This window comes from Polypterus senegalus, chromosome 15 (assembly GCF_016835505.1).
Source record: "Polypterus senegalus isolate Bchr_013 chromosome 15, ASM1683550v1, whole genome shotgun sequence".
NCBI lineage: Eukaryota > Metazoa > Chordata > Cladistia > Polypteriformes > Polypteridae > Polypterus > Polypterus senegalus.
In genome coordinates this window covers 25,009,981-25,026,030 of record NC_053168.1, presented here as the reverse complement: position 1 = coordinate 25,026,030, position 16,050 = coordinate 25,009,981, and the positions used below count along the sequence as shown (strand labels likewise).

At 36.9% G+C, this 16,050-nt stretch overlaps 1 protein-coding gene across 2 annotated transcripts in view; it reads right to left on the bottom strand.

The window, feature by feature from the left end:
- khdrbs3 (KH domain containing, RNA binding, signal transduction associated 3) overlaps positions 1-16,050 on the bottom strand; it is a 526,056-nt gene that overhangs the window by 40,747 nt on the left and 469,259 nt on the right. For both annotated transcript variants that reach the window (XR_005630743.1, XM_039737376.1), the window contains exon 8: positions 784-842. Coding sequence is in view for 1 of the 2 variants with exons in the window: in XM_039737376.1 (XP_039593310.1) it covers positions 784-842 (59 nt within the window). In the remaining variant the exon portion in view is untranslated. The remainder of the gene's footprint in view (positions 1-783; positions 843-16,050) is intronic.

The following is a 16,050-nucleotide window of genomic DNA, read 5'->3' as shown; positions in this document are numbered from 1 at the left end:
ATTCCGTCTACAAGTACTTTCATACATTTTTTTTGTACTTTCTCATATACAAAGTATAGGGAAAGTATTTGAACCGTCCAAAAATTAGATTTTCAAGATTTTAATGAATCTCAACGTTTTAGACCTCCCTGAGTCTGAAAATAACATTTTGGAATTATGTGTGTGTGTCTGTCTGTGTGTATTTAAACACAATACCTTGAGTACACTTCCACTTAAGTAAACCAAATTTTGCATACAAGTATTAGGTACAAAACGTAGATTTCTATCAATGTTTGAGCTATTTCTGCTAACCGGAAGTGGTACTTTTTTATTCATGCAGCTGCAGAGTCCGATTTATTCAACTTTACTTTTATAATTGTTCACTGTATCTTTAATTTGATTTGATTTGTTGTTGATGGTTTTTTAATTTACATAATATAAAAATATAATTATTGCCTTGAAGTTCACTCCTCAAATATCCATCTCCATATCTAAGTATACGAAAAAGTCGAGGGGAGACCACTCCCAATTTGATTAATGTGATTTTTAATGTGATTTAATTTTCTTGCTGCGATTAAGGCCACAAGAGATTTCCAATCTAGTTTTTAACATGGTGCCTTAGTTACAAAGGAATGAATTATTAGCTGTCAGGTTTTCCTAATGTTTTCATCAGAAAGAGACTCCAAAAGCATAAACTAAATAAAAATATTAATACTGACTCAATCTCACTACAAATCTAATACAGAACAAAGTAATTCTTGCATAAAAATTAGAAATTAGCCTGTGAATTGTGTTGTTACTTACCATAAGAATCATACAAATCTTCACTGATGCCATGCCCATAATCATAATAATCACTGGCACTGTTAAAAGACAAAAAATATCATAAAGAAATATCCTATTATTAAAACTGGGAAATAATAAGAAATTCAAATTCACAGCACTACTACATACTGACGCGTCTATATGTTCTCAAACTATCATAGGCTGCCAAATTCCATATAACTGTACCGTCACTGGAAAACACTTGATTTACCAAGAGACATTGAAAATATCCTATTTACATAAAGTTAATATTTATAAGTATTTCATTGTAATGTGCAAGTGTTTTTTCTTACCCTTTTCAGATGATCCACCCCCTATTTCTGGCAAACAATACACCAATGTTCTGTTTTCTGCAATTGCTTTTAGAAACATCATGACTGATTACATAACTTTGACTGGCGTTAACATGGTATATCAAGGAAATCAAGGAACCAGAATACAATTCTCATATTTAACGTCTCTTATGTTAAACAAATTCTCAGCACCAATGAATCGCATATTGCAGAATTTCATTAAATAATTTCTCAGCCATTGAATATAATACATGTTCATTGAGTTATGAAATGCTAGAATATTAGAGATTCTGCAAAACAGAGCAGCTCTATAAGAGATTAAATAATGCTTAATCTGATGAAAAGCATAAACCAGATAATCTTCTTAAAGTGTTTCTTAAAGAAACTGGGAACTGTGTTAAACATGCTGTGAAGCAGAACAGGAACAGCAGGGCTGACAGAGAGAAAAGACAGGGTAGTACTTCTTCATACAAAGGTGGTAAAGGATGGTGGAAAACTAATCTTTTATACTTATTTCTATCTTCCTATACAAAAGTGTTTCTGTCCAGATTGTAGTGAAATGACAATGACAAGTGGGCAATGAGAGGGTTAAAGACCATCATAAAACTATAAATGGTCTTATAAGTCACCAGATCTCAGCCCACTCAGTTTTAGCACTTATTGGATGGTCTGATGGTCTTGAAACAATCCTTTGCACTATCCTCACTGAAACAACAAGGTTATTTCAAATGGAAAAATGGTGTAGCATTCCTAAAGACAGAGTTTCAGACATTTGCAGAATCTATGACAAGATGCACTGATGCTGTTTAAGCCCAATAGCCTATTAAGGCAATTAACCTAGGGGTTTCATTTAGTATAGCAGTTTGTATTCTCTAAATGTACAACTAACACAAATATTTTACAGCAGGTTATTTCTAGATCAGATGGCAGACAGATAAATTCTAAAAAGTAAATAGATGAGCAAGATGATGTTTCACTGAAATAAAGGACATACCGTATAGTGTCCTGTTCTGACAGGAAATTTCTCTTGTCAGGATACAAGAGTACATTAGGCCCTAATTCACACTCCATTCAAAATCACTCATACATTAAAGTGAAGTGTTTTATGACAGAAAACTAGAGAAGGATGAGGCTTAGCATCTGGTCAGGGTTCTTAGCTGGAAAAAGTGTTGAGGTTTGGAGGAGGTAACAACCTCAAGCAGAGGAGTTTAAATATTCAAGGGGTCTTGTTCACAAGTGAGAGAAGAAAGGAGCAAGAGATCAACATCCAGATCAGAGAGGCACCACCAGTTATTTGAACGTTGTACCAGTCAGTCAGGTTGCATGGAGGGATGAGCCAAAAGGACAAGATCTTGATTATTCTACATTTCTGTCCTCACCTATGGCCATGAGCTGTTGTTAGTGGCCAAAAGAACTAGATCATAAATACAAACAGCTGAAATCAGTCTTCTTTTGCAGGGTGTCTGGCCTTAGTCTTAGAGATACGGTGAGGAGTGCAGACATTCAGGAGGAGCTCAAGTAGAGCTGCTGCTCTTCTGCATCAAAAGGACTCAGTTGAGGTTGGTTTGGGCATCTGATTGCAATGACTCTCTGTGGAGGTGTTTTGGGAATATCCAACCGGGAGGAGACCTCAGGGGAGGACACTGGGAACTCTTTTGCATCCCCAGGGAGGAGTTAGAAGAGGTTGCGGGAAAAAAAAGGGACATCTGGGCATCTTTGCTTACACTGCTACCCCTGTGACCCCGACTGGATAAGTGGTAGAAAAGAGATGGATAAATGGAAAACTAGAGGGGATTCTTCAATATTGGGTAACTAGAAGCATGCTCTTTAGTCATGCTTTCAAGCTGATCATCAGCTGTCTTATACAAAAAAGAAGCAATAAACTAGATCATTAGTTTAATTGTATACTAATTAAAGAGTTGAATAGATTTCCTTATGTATATCAACACTGTGAATGTTCTTATATTGATATTAAAAGAGTTGATCGAGCAGATCCAAGTAGTTTAAGGCCAATGAGCTTAACATGCATCATGAGTAAATTAATAGAAAGGAATTATTAAGACAGAGATTGAACATCCCATGGCATGAACAGTTGTTTTAGTGAGCAGTCAGCAGAGGTTCAAATGAGCTTATATTTTACTAATAAGCTAGAATTTTATGTGGAAGTACCTAAAGGATATTATCAGGGAGGTGTGTGTATCATTTATTTTGAAATTGTTCAGAAAACGTTTGATAAGGTTGGGTATCAAACCAAAAGAAGAGAGAATTAAGGGTGCTGTGTGTACATGGGTACAAAGTTGGCTCAAATACAGGAAGCAAAGGGTTATGGTGTGGGGAACCTTATCAGAATTAGCTGATGTCTAAAGGGGTATCACTCAGGTGTCAGTGCCAAGGCTGTTTATTTTTTAACATATATACATAATTTGAATAGGAATATAAATAATGAACTTGTTGAGTTTGCAGTTGATGTGCTCAGTTTTGGTTTCGTATTACAAAAAGACATAGCAGCATTAGAAAAAGTCCAGAGAACAACAATTAGGCTTATTCCGAGAATTCAAAGAATAAATTATGAGAAAAGATTAACAGTGTTAATCTCTGTTGGCTAAGATAAGAGGTGACATGATTAAAGTTTTGAAATTATGAAAGCAAATAGTACAGTGGATCCAGGCAGTTACTTTGAAATGAGTGGGTACAGAAATGGAAAGGGTAAATGTTGTACCAATGTTAGAAAGTTTTTCTTCACACAGAGAACCACAGATATGTGGAATAAATTACTAAGTAGCATGGTAGACAGTAGGACAAGACTTATCTTTAAAGAATTTTAGTGGATAGGATTGGAAAGCTTTTTTTGGGCAGTATGGCCTTTTCTCGTTGAAGTTCTTCTAATGTTATAATAAAATTATTGTACAAACACAGCAGAAAAGAAGAAATAAAACAGTGTTATCACAAAAGGAACAAATACCACAAAAACATTTTTTTTCCTCTGGAACTTTACTAATGACTAACAATTGTGGAGTGTGGCCTGGACACAGACAGGCAGACATATTTAAATCACCCACAACACGTTTATTTTACAAGTATATAAAACAAAGTGCCACACACAACCCCAAAGTCCCCCAAAAGTCCAGGCCTCACAATAATGCCGATTCAAGCTCCTGAATGCAGGGAGGCGACCCCTTTTATACACACCCAGATGTGCTCCATGTGCCTCCCGACAATCTTCCACCGGCACTTCCCAGTGTGGCGGAAGTACAGGCTCTGCATCCGGTAGCACTCCAAGTGTCCCTGATCCTCTTCCCCCCTGCACGTCCGGGTGTGGCAGAAGTGCTGAGGTCCAGGGCTCTGTAGGCATCGGGGCGTCCCCAGAAGGTGACCACAGGCCTCCACACGGCTAAGCTTCAAAGCTCTGTACCCGTGGTCCCCAAAGCCACCAGGGCGGTCGTCCCCTAGTGGTATGGAGGAGGCATAAGCCCTCCTCCGGTCCTCTTGGGCGTCCAGGCTGGGTACCACCCCCAGCCGCGTGCCACACAATGTATACTTTGAGAGCGTATTGATTGGGGTGGCAACTGCACTGTTCTTGACCCCAAGGCCTAAACAGTGTACTTAGCATTGAAGTCACAATCCCATCCATGGAGGACATTCATGACAAGATCTGTCTGAAGAAAATATTTTCCACTGCAATAAGCTCTTCCAACGCCAGCATCACATTGTCTCCACTGCTGCTGTTAATCTAGCATTCAATAAATTATCTTAAATGTTCAAAGAGATTCTATTCCTGGGTTATTAAACTGTTAACTTCAGAACAATCATTTGCTTGAGCAGAACTCCATTATACAAGCATTCGCATTATAGCTTAAATTCCCTTAGCTATTAAATGTTACTTCCTTATTGTTATTTGTTCCATCATATTCATGGTGCAATATTTTTACATTATATTTATTTATTTACTTTTAATTTGAAACAACTACATTTTTTTATTTATTTCAAATTCTGTCATTTCTTGATATATTGTACTATTGCAGCAGGTTTCTGCATTAGTGACACTAGAAACAAATTCTTTTTATTGTATTACAAGGCATAAGGACAATAACTTGAACAACAATAGAATGTTATTAAAGGACACTGGAGAGCTGCTGATGGATTTGTACAATTATGCTTAATAACAAATGGGAAATCAAGATAGTACTGAGTGCAAGGATTCACTTGCAACGGACTGAATTTCACATAACAGATCTGAAGGCTATATCAGCAAAAAGACAGATCAAAACCATCTTGATAAATCAGTACTATTAACTAAAAAATAAGACACAGGAAAACTCTACAATGTTCAAAGCTGGCTTAATTTCACAAAGTTAGTGATTCTTACCAATAATCCTGGTTACGCACTTCATTTTCTGATTGATTTTAATAATATTATGTTCATGTAGACAAATGTGCATAGAATATGTTCTACAATAATATTCACTTGTAATAACCTCCTTTACAAAGCCACCAGTACAATCTTAATCTCTATAGAAGCTAATTATTAATTCCCAAAGAAACGTCACATGCAAATGCACACTTTAAGAGTGTTATAAAATTGGAATTGTAATAAACTGACATACAGCTCAAAACAATTTTAAAACACTTTATCTGAGTGACAGAGGCTCTATTAGTAATGAAGCCCAATAAGACAGAGAAGACGCAATAGTGGAGTTACAGTGCGTCTCTTTATGTACCTCCTTTTGTGTCAGACCTAAGTAAGTGAGTCAGCTTCTTTTATGAGGCCCTCCTTTATTCTCTCAAGTATGACTCTCTATACGTATTCCTGGAAGCAGAGCATGGGCTTGGAAATACAGACAAGCTTTGATGAGAGAAATAGAAGAATACAGTAAGTTTTTTAGATTCATACCGCCCTCTTGCAGCCTCTGTGTTCTCACTGAGGGAAAAGCAGAACTTTTTTGTTGCTAACTTACTTATTTTTCTATACAAAATGCCTAGGTCTGTCTGTCTGTCATTCAATTACTCACAAACTAATAAAATACATAGAACTTTATTTGTCCCCAGTGAGGCTAGAACCTTGATCTTGGTCTTAACTGAAAGCTTAAGAACTAACATGTCCTTAAAATCCAACAAATTCTAGGGAGCAGCAACATGTGATCATGTTTTTTGTGGTTAAATGATCGAACCATAATGCCAGAAAAAAAAGACGCAGCAACATCTGCTTGGCATCAAGCACATCACGGAAGGTAATTAAGTAATAAAGAACGAGGAAGATTCTTAGACAAAATGCTGAAGCACATAGAAAAGCAAAACGTAACCCTGAATATTAAATTTTATGTAAAATCCTCAAAAATGAATTATAAATAAACACAATTGTAGATTCCTGTAGTTCCCTATCACGCTAAAGGATATTTACCCAAAGCAATGCCTGAAGTATTTTTTTCTTCCAAAAAATTAAAAGGTCATTATTTTTTTTCCTCATTAGGCTGGCAATGCTTCAGTGACAAAACAATCTTAAATGGGCATCTGTTGTCATTCGATTGAAAGTCTTTTAATTTACCATGCAACTGTTATCAATTTTGGATGCCCTGATGCAGCTGTGTCCAGTTGTCAGTTTTGTTTTACGTGGCAGTCATAGGAATAATACAATAAATAATAAAAAAGGTAATAAGATGATTGAGAGTGCAAAAGAAAACCAATATGTGAAAATATTCCAGCATAACAGGAGAAAGGTGTTGCACCATTTCCATGCATATTCTCCAAAATACAGTATATGTAAGTATGTGTATCAATTCATTCTGTGAAGTAGGCTTTGTGTTTTAAAAATAAGATGCCTTCAATCCATCAGTACATTTTCTGAAATGTGTTGTTTTTAGTGTAAGATTTTGGGCGACCAGAGTTTATCTAAGAAACTAACAACATATACTTTGATAGGGATACCACTGCATTGCAGCACAAGACACAGTCCAGTCAAACAAAATTATTTGCTGTCTAAATAATCATTATACTTATTGCTTGTATACATACAGTACAGTATAATCTCAATTGCTGTCTTATTCTGGTTTTTTGGGGATAGGAAAAGTTAGGCACATAATGAATGACAATTACCATCTCATCTATATTATCTGCTATCCATCCATCCATCCTCTTCCGCTTATCCGAGGTCGGGTCGCGGGGGCAGCAGCTTCAGCAGAGATGCCCAGACTTCCCTCTCTCCGGCCAATTCTACTAGCTCTTCCGAGGGAATCCTCAGTCGTTCCTAGGCCAGCCGAGAGACATAGTCCCTCCAGTGTGTACTGGGTCTTCCCTGGGGCCTCGTCCCGGTTAGAATTACCCAGAACACCTCACTAGGGAGGCGTCCAGGAGGCATCCTCATCAGATGCCCGAGCCACATCATCTGACTCCTCTCGAAGTGAAGGAGCAGTAGCTCTACTCTGAGCCTCTCCCGGATGACTGAGCTTCTCACCCTATCTTTAAGGGAAAGCCCAGAAACCCTGCGGAGGAAACTAATTTCAGCTGCTTGTATTCACAATCTCGTTCTTTCGGTAACTACACACAGCTCATGACCATAAGTGAGGGTAGGAACGTAGATCGACTGGTAAATTGAGAGCTTTGCCTTATGGCTCAGCTCCTTTATCCCCACGACAGACCGATGCAGAGTCCGCATCACTGCGGACGCCGCACTGATCTGCCTGTCGATCTCACGCTCCATTCTTCCCTCACTCATGAACAAGACCCCGAGATACTTAACTTCTCCACTTGGGGCAGGATCTCGCTCCTAACCCTGAGAGGGCACTCTACTCTTTTCTGGGTGAGGACCATGGTCTCGGATTTGGAGGTGCTGATTCCCATCCCAGCCACTTTACACTCGGCTGCGAACCGATCCAGAGAGAGCTGAAGATCATGGCCTGATGAAGCAATGATTTATTATCTGCATAACTGGAAAATAAGTTACAGTGAGACCAGATTAAGACCCCCATAGACTCCATGGTGTCACATGCACACATTTACACTCCATGAACATGAAATAAAAAAATAAAATGAGCCTGGGGTGGTCTCCTTCAGGGATTTAAGCAAGTAGTCAACTCATAAGGAGTGATGATTAAGGAGTGATTAAGGAGTGATGATCTAGTGCATGAGTAACCACCTAGGTGTGTTGTGTGGAAGAGCACGAGGTACTGTTGAAACACAAATATGCACCATTACTTTTTCCTTGCATATGCCAAGGTCTTAGAGTGTGTACCCAGGTCACCCGATTGGTAGATCTGTCCATGAGTCACAATGGGACACTTATGCTTCAGATATACTTTAAGTAACGTTTACCTCTTGTTGTCATTACTTGCTGTATTGGGATTTCAAGGCCTTTCCATATGCTCAAAGTGAATAACAATTACAATAATGACAGCAACACTTATTTTGATCTAATGTAACATAACAGCTACAATAAGTTTTTAATAAGTTTACATGAGGACATACCTTTCCCCCATACTCTGTCTATTTACCTTGAGAGGAATGTGTAGCAGCAAGCTGTTAATTGAGACAGGTCAAGACGTTAATTGTCAGTGCGACACTGTTAACCGGCAATCAGACGGCCACCTGAGCCATCCAAAGGGAAACACGAAACAAAACCAAGACTAGCTGTGAATTAGTTAAACGTGGGATGATCTCGTTCCACTGTTCACTACAACACTTGGATCTGAGGATTGGCCCTTCCTAGTACTGTATTACGTTGTGTGGTCCATAGCTTTTGTGGTACTATCTCAGGTACACGTCATATGCCCCGAGTGCCTGGGACAGGAATAAAAGCTAGGCCTCTGGAGCAGTAAGTGTAACACTACACCATCATGCCATCTACATTGAAATGTTATTTCTACCAAATAATTGCAAAGCAATCTGAAGTCTTGCACTAAAGTATTTTCATATGTATGCAGAACATTGTTAAGGTAAATAAATATACATATAAAGTATATTAAAATATCCATTTTAGTAATAGGAAATACATGTATATCTTAATTCATATATGGAATTACTATTAGTGACATTAAAAGCATCAGTCAGGGTTACATATATTTGTATTAATCAAAGGCCAAATGCCAAAACATCTTTATTTCATAAAACAGGGATCCTGCTATGTATATTTTAAAACATTTATTTTCCTTTATTTCTTTCAAAGACAAACATTAAAAAAAAAAAAAACAGGTAATTCAATAGTTGTGGCCTCTTCATGGGAAAGCTGTGACTTTATTCACACAGTACACTTTGCAATAAATTTCACAGCAGGATGCCTGAACACTTCCCTGCTGTTTGACCCACTTTCTTACAATATAATCTCAGTTATGGCACTTAAACATTCTGCAGGCCCCACTCACTGGTAAACGAAAGTGCTGTACAATCTACATGGGTTCTTTCATTGTTCAGCATTTTATTTTCACACAATTCTTGATATATGAACAAGTTATTAAATGTATAGTGAATCTGAAATATATAGACTATATAGAATTTTAATATATCCTTCTCTTTGTTTACATATGTTTTTAAGTTTTTTAAATGTTGCTATTGTACAATATTTGACGTTTACAATAAAAAATGCATTATTATTATAAACATAGATGCAGCATGTAAAAATATGTCTGTTTATAATAAGTTACCTTTTGTGCCACTACTGTCGTTTTATGTACAGCAAATTATATATATATAGTAATGGACTGCACACATGGGCTCACAACCCAACTAGGACTGAACAAGAACCATTACCCAGCTAGGACACCAGTATAGTGAAAGGACTGAGAGAGAAATGAGGACTGGTGAATATTTTCTCCCTCAATACACTAGATGGCAGCATCTCTTGGTTAGGATTCCTACACGAACACGCACAGGGCATGCTGGGATTTGTTGTCCCATAGGTTCTGTGGAGGCCACCAGGGGAGCTGCTGGGTTTCAAAATCCATACATTGAGGGACTTCAGTTTGACCCAGAAGTACTTCCAGCAGGCTACACTCTATATCTGGAAGTGCCCCTGGCTCATAGATACAAAAAGCCATTCAGTCTCATTCAGGCAAGTTGGAGCATGGAGAGGAGCTAGGCAAAACTCGCCTGTGAATTCGAGGAGAGAAAAGTGAAACAGTGTGTTTTGCTGTGCTGTGCTATAAAAGAAGCCTGTTAAATGTACTTTGTTAAATAAAAAATGTGACTAGGGACTATATCAGTAAGGTTGTGTTGTTGATTTGGATGGTTCTGTTATGCCCCTTACTGGTCACTATATATATATATATATATATATATATATATATATATATATATATATATATATATACTATATGGTTGAATAGTTTTACTGTTAAATAATGCAAAGAGTACCCAAACAATCAGATTGTGATTCAGACTACAAATGCCATGAATGTAATTACCCCGATCTACATGCTGTCAAATAAAATGAAGTACACTCCGTGGCACAGCGTAAAGAGGCTTTGCCTCTGATGCTGACATCCGAGGTTCGATTCCCTGAGAGAGGGTGCAGTGAGTGTGTATGCCTGATGAGCCCAGAATTAGGGCGAAACACGTGTCACATACTCTGCATTATTTGACAGTAAAACTATTCAACCATTCTATGATCTGCTTCTCGCAACTGAAAGAGGGCATCGTGGCGGATGTCTGCTGACTTGCAGACCAACCACAAGCATTACCTGGTAGGTAACCACCCATACAATCAGATTGTGATTCAGACTACGAATGCCATGAATATATATATATATATATATATATATACACACTTGCTAGTAGCAGGTTGAACCCCCCTTTTACCTTCAGAACTGCCGTAATTCTTTGTGCAATAGATTCAACAAGATACTGGAAATATTCCTCAGGTAGGCGCCACACACCTCAGCAAACAATCGACTCTAACCTGATCTCACATTTTACTTGGCACACTCTTCCCACAGTGCACATCCTCTCCAAATCAGGCATCAAAATAGCCCATAAACCTGCAAACACTCTATGGACTATTCTTTTTACTGCCAAAAACATGAAATCCGCATCACAGACAGTACCACAGTACACCATGTAGTGTATGCCCAGCTGTATACGTGAGACAAATATATAAAACACTCGCAACACTCATACAAGAACATTGCAAAGGTGTCAGAAGGAAGGACCCACGATATCTAATATATGCATTTAGAAGTTCAACTGGACACACATTAAATTGGGACATGGTGCAGGTATATTCAAGGTAAATACTAAAAGTGCCAGAGAGCTGGCTGAATCATGTCTCTCAAATGAAAACACCATTAACAGGCATTTAGAAATGAACTCAGCATATGCAGGCTTAAAAAGAAGAATACCTAAATAATAAAAAAGACTTTATGACCAACATCCTCCAAACCCCACCTCCCTGATCTCCAACACACCCCCTCATTTGCTATATATTGCCTTTGATTCCTGCATGTCTAATCATTTTCCTCTGATGATGACACCTGGTAGATTGTTGAAAGCTAGAGAATTAAAAAAAATGTTAAAAAAAATGTTAAGATACGCAGTTCATTTTTTCCCTTTGTGGATTATTATGTACCATATATATATATATATATATATATATATATATATATACTGTGTTTATATATATATATATATATATATATATGTTTATATATATATATATATATATATATAGTTTAGTTCAGTCCATTTGGATTGCTTTTAATAGATATTCTGGGAGAGATTTAATCAGTAAAATATTTAATGGACTAGACTAATAGTTGGGCAAGTGTGTGGACAGTAAAGTTTAGACAAATTATTATTTTCAGGAGTCTTATCTGCCAGACCCATTTACCTTCAAACCACACTTTCCACACAGACTAGCCGTCAAAGCAATACTGAATAAATTGTACCAAATTAGATTTCTTCCTTGAACTGCAGCTTTCTTTCAGAGTCCAAAGATATGCTCTTAGGTTTATTAGTGACTCTGAACTAATCCAGTGTGAATGTGTGTAAGCATGTGCTCAAGTGTGCCTTGGGGTCAACTGAAATCCAGGACTCACTTAGGCTTCCTATGATGCAAAATGAAAAAAAAAATGGTAGGTTTCAAAAGGAAAGAATGGATAAGAACAATTGTTGTATAATAATAAGGCTGTAAAATGAGGAGCCCTGAAAAACCATTTACCCTGCATGCAGTGTAGATCTGTTTCTTTTAATATTTTCCATCAAAAAATGTAAAGTGTCAACAATTTTAAAGGATTTTAAAGGATACCCCTTCACTTTCACCAGTTCATGTCAGTGAAATCAAAAATTGTAAGTATATAATTTATTACGATAAAGTCAGGTACATGAAATTTGATTTAGTGAAGTTTGTACAACAGAAGGACAAACAGTAATAGACCTTCCCCAGAAGCCACCAGACAGCAAATTTAACTCAGCACATTCAGCCATGTTGATTGAACTGCTAAAAGTAAGTATTAGGATGTTACATTCATGTTCTTCACATATAACAGAAAAGTATTTTCAAGATATCTGGCAGCCCTGTTCTTGATTGATCTAAGCCATTTACCAGAAGAAAGAAAAGTGAACAGAGGATGGGTGATAACATGTCTGAAAGAATAGGATGGAAGTCCTGGAATCTAATGTATTTTTCAAGCAGCAAAGACTAAAAAAACTTTCAATTAGGTGTCAGCAGGTGAATAGTAGTGGATTATATATGAAATACGTTGTATGGGGTGGGGGGTGGGGGGGTGTCCAAAAATCCCTGGAATCCATCAGTAGCTCGGGGGTAGGTGTAATTATAGAATATGCCATCAGGTATTGTATACCTACATTTTGGTTACTCATACCACTGACTGGCATCATTCTAAGTTGGTCAAATGCATATTTATGGCGTTTATTCTAAAATCATGCAGGTGACTTCAGTGATTTTTTTTACCAAGTCACCATGTAAGATTTTCAAGAGACAATGACAATCATGTTTAACATTTACGGATACATTACGGCAATGGTGATCCCTCACTCACTCACTCACTCACTCACTCACTCACTCACTCACTCACTCACTCACTCTTAACAATATTCCAGTAGCAATCTCAGTGTCTCTTCCTTCTGTTTCTTCTGGCAGCCCAAAATCCTAATCTGACACATGCTGAATCTGAGTCATTAACAATAATTTTTTGCAAAGTATTTCTTTTTATGATAGAGACGGCTGGTATTTTATGCCATAAAGACAAATAAGGCTTCAAATGAGCCAAACACAGTTAATATCAAAGACTTTCCTGCCATTTACTGGATAGAATCAAACTATACACTCTAGGAAAAGTGCGTCAGTGCTTAATGATGGTTTCTGCCTTCTGCCCTTAATGTCGCCAAAGCCTTGAAAGTGCTAAGCTAGGCCTTAAAGTCAGCAACAAGAACAGTTGCTTTACACCTTTTTGGCAATGCAATTTTAGACCCCTCAACCCCTCCCTTTGATATGTGGGTCAGAAACACAGATGATTGGATGCATGGAAGTAATTTTAGAGTCTATTGGTATTAATGTTATAGAAGAGTACCGTGCAAGGAATAAAAAAACAAAACAAAACTTTTTTTCCCTTTTTTTTTAATTAAGACATTTCAACAATATTGAAGAACATCTCAAAGTCTCTTCCTTTCAAAAATCCTAGGGTACAGTGGGAAAAGGATCTTGTTCATATCTCAGAAAAGGAGTGGAAGGAAGCCATTCATACAATGTACTCTAGCTCTATATGTGCAAAGTATTCAGTAATTCAATAATTCAACTTAAAATCTTTCATATTTATTTTGTTTAAAACTGTCCAAAATGTATCCACAGCAAAATCCAACCTGCGAATGTTGCACTTAAGCTCTAGCCTCACTAGGCCATATGTTCTGGGACTACGCCAAATGAACATAATTTTGGACAAAAATCTTTGACTGCTTATTAGACAGCCACGGTGTCACAATCACTCATAACCCATTAACAGCTTTGTTTGGTGGGCTCACAGATGGACTTCAAGTGGAGAAGGACAAATTGTGATAACTGTCACCATACTATTAACATGTAGACTTATCCTGCTTAATTGGACGAATCCCAATCCACCTTTTATAAGTCAGTGTTCTATACTGTTTGAAATTGGAACAAATCTAATTCTCGCTTACAGAATTTGTTCAAAACTCTATAAAAATATGGAAAGATATTAACAAAATTTGAATTTTTTTTATTGGGGGAAAACAACATTTTCCCATCTTTTTTGTTTTTCTAACTAATTTTGCCAATCCTATTGGCTCTCCTTGTTTTCTCTTCAGTGGAGGTTGAATTTTGTTTTGTAAGGTTTTGTCCCTTTTTGTTTCTTCTTTCTTATTTAACTTTCTGATGTTGTTTTCTTTTTTTGTTCCAGTTTGACAATGAAGTCTTTTGTTGTATAAGTTCAACTTGATTGTATGCGCTATTTTCTTCAAACAAAACGGAATAAAACTCCTTAATTTTAAAATAATATGCTTGCATCTTTGTATAAAGCTTGTATCTCTTTAGAATGCATTATTAATTGATTAATCAAAATAATCTTCGACCAACTGATTAATGAGTAATATAGTTATTAGTTTCTCTGTGAGCTCCTTTCCTTTATAACGCACTCCAGGTGACACCTCTTTTTTCCCAGCAACATGCTGCGTCTGTGATGTCAAAATAGCTGTGTCCAAGGCAAAACACTAAGAGAGTTACATGAGAACAACAAGAAATAAACATGAATAATGCATCTGAACAAAATTAACATATCACAAAATAAATATAAATATGCTCTGGCCATGATGATAATGAAATAATAATGAAAGGCAATAACTAATGGAAATAAAAAAATGAACACACAAAGTGATAAAAATGATCCCAATCAATCAGCCATATGTTCTGTAGAGGTGGGCGTGAAGTGGTGGTTGGAATGGTTTGTTTCACTATTTGTCTGAAAAGTTGCTTTTTTAGCTCAAGGTTTTCTAATGTATGGTACAATGCTTTCCTGGCTGCTTGTCTCATTTGTTATACATTGATTATACAGTATGTACACATTTTCCTCTGTTGACAGAGATGATTGTGCATCACTTGTTTTTGCTGCTCAGAGCACTGGGCAATAAAAAGTGACTTTGCATAATGCAGCATGCAATTTCTGATTGCTCTGCAGTGCCAGTCCGTCTTTGCACCAGCCTATGTATATTTAAAAAAGCAATTATTTCATGTTCATTCACTTATTTCGAAAAAAATTCCTGCCACCTCACCCAGGCATAAAATATGGTCTGTCCTCTGCTGCAGTAATATTGGGGATTAAATCTTGACTGTACAGTAATCTAAGGTCAGAAAGCAGCACAAATCTGACCGAAGATAATCCATAAAAAAAAGAGACAAAAGTAATGGATTGTGCAAGTAAACATGAAACAGATACTTTAAAAGTCATACATTTAAGACAAGTTGAATTGGGAAAGAAAATATTAAAGTTAACTTAGAAAAAAACTATCTGGCAGTACAACCCTGTAAGATAACAGGTGAACATTTGGCTTAGGCCAAGTCTTGTTCGATAAAAGATAATTAATTATTACCTGTCACTTATAACAGGATAATGTCACAATTTTGTATGTACTGCAGATATACCAAATATTAACTATATTTATTTCCAATGCACAGTACATTCGGAAAGTATTCAAACCACTTTCTGCACACTTTATTGTTTTGTACTGTAGATTGTGTTTTGGATATACAGTGGAACCTCGGTTTGCAAGCATAATTCGTTCCGGAAACGTGCTCGCAATCCAAAGCACTCATGTATCAAAGCGAATTTCCCCATAAGAAATAATGGAAACTCAGATGATTCGTTCCACAACCCAAAACTATTCATATAAAAATGATTAATACAAAATATAAAGTAAAATACATAATACAAATTAACCTGCACTTTACCTTTAAAAAGATTCATGGCTGGGGTGAGTTTCTAAACTCATGTGTGATTCCACC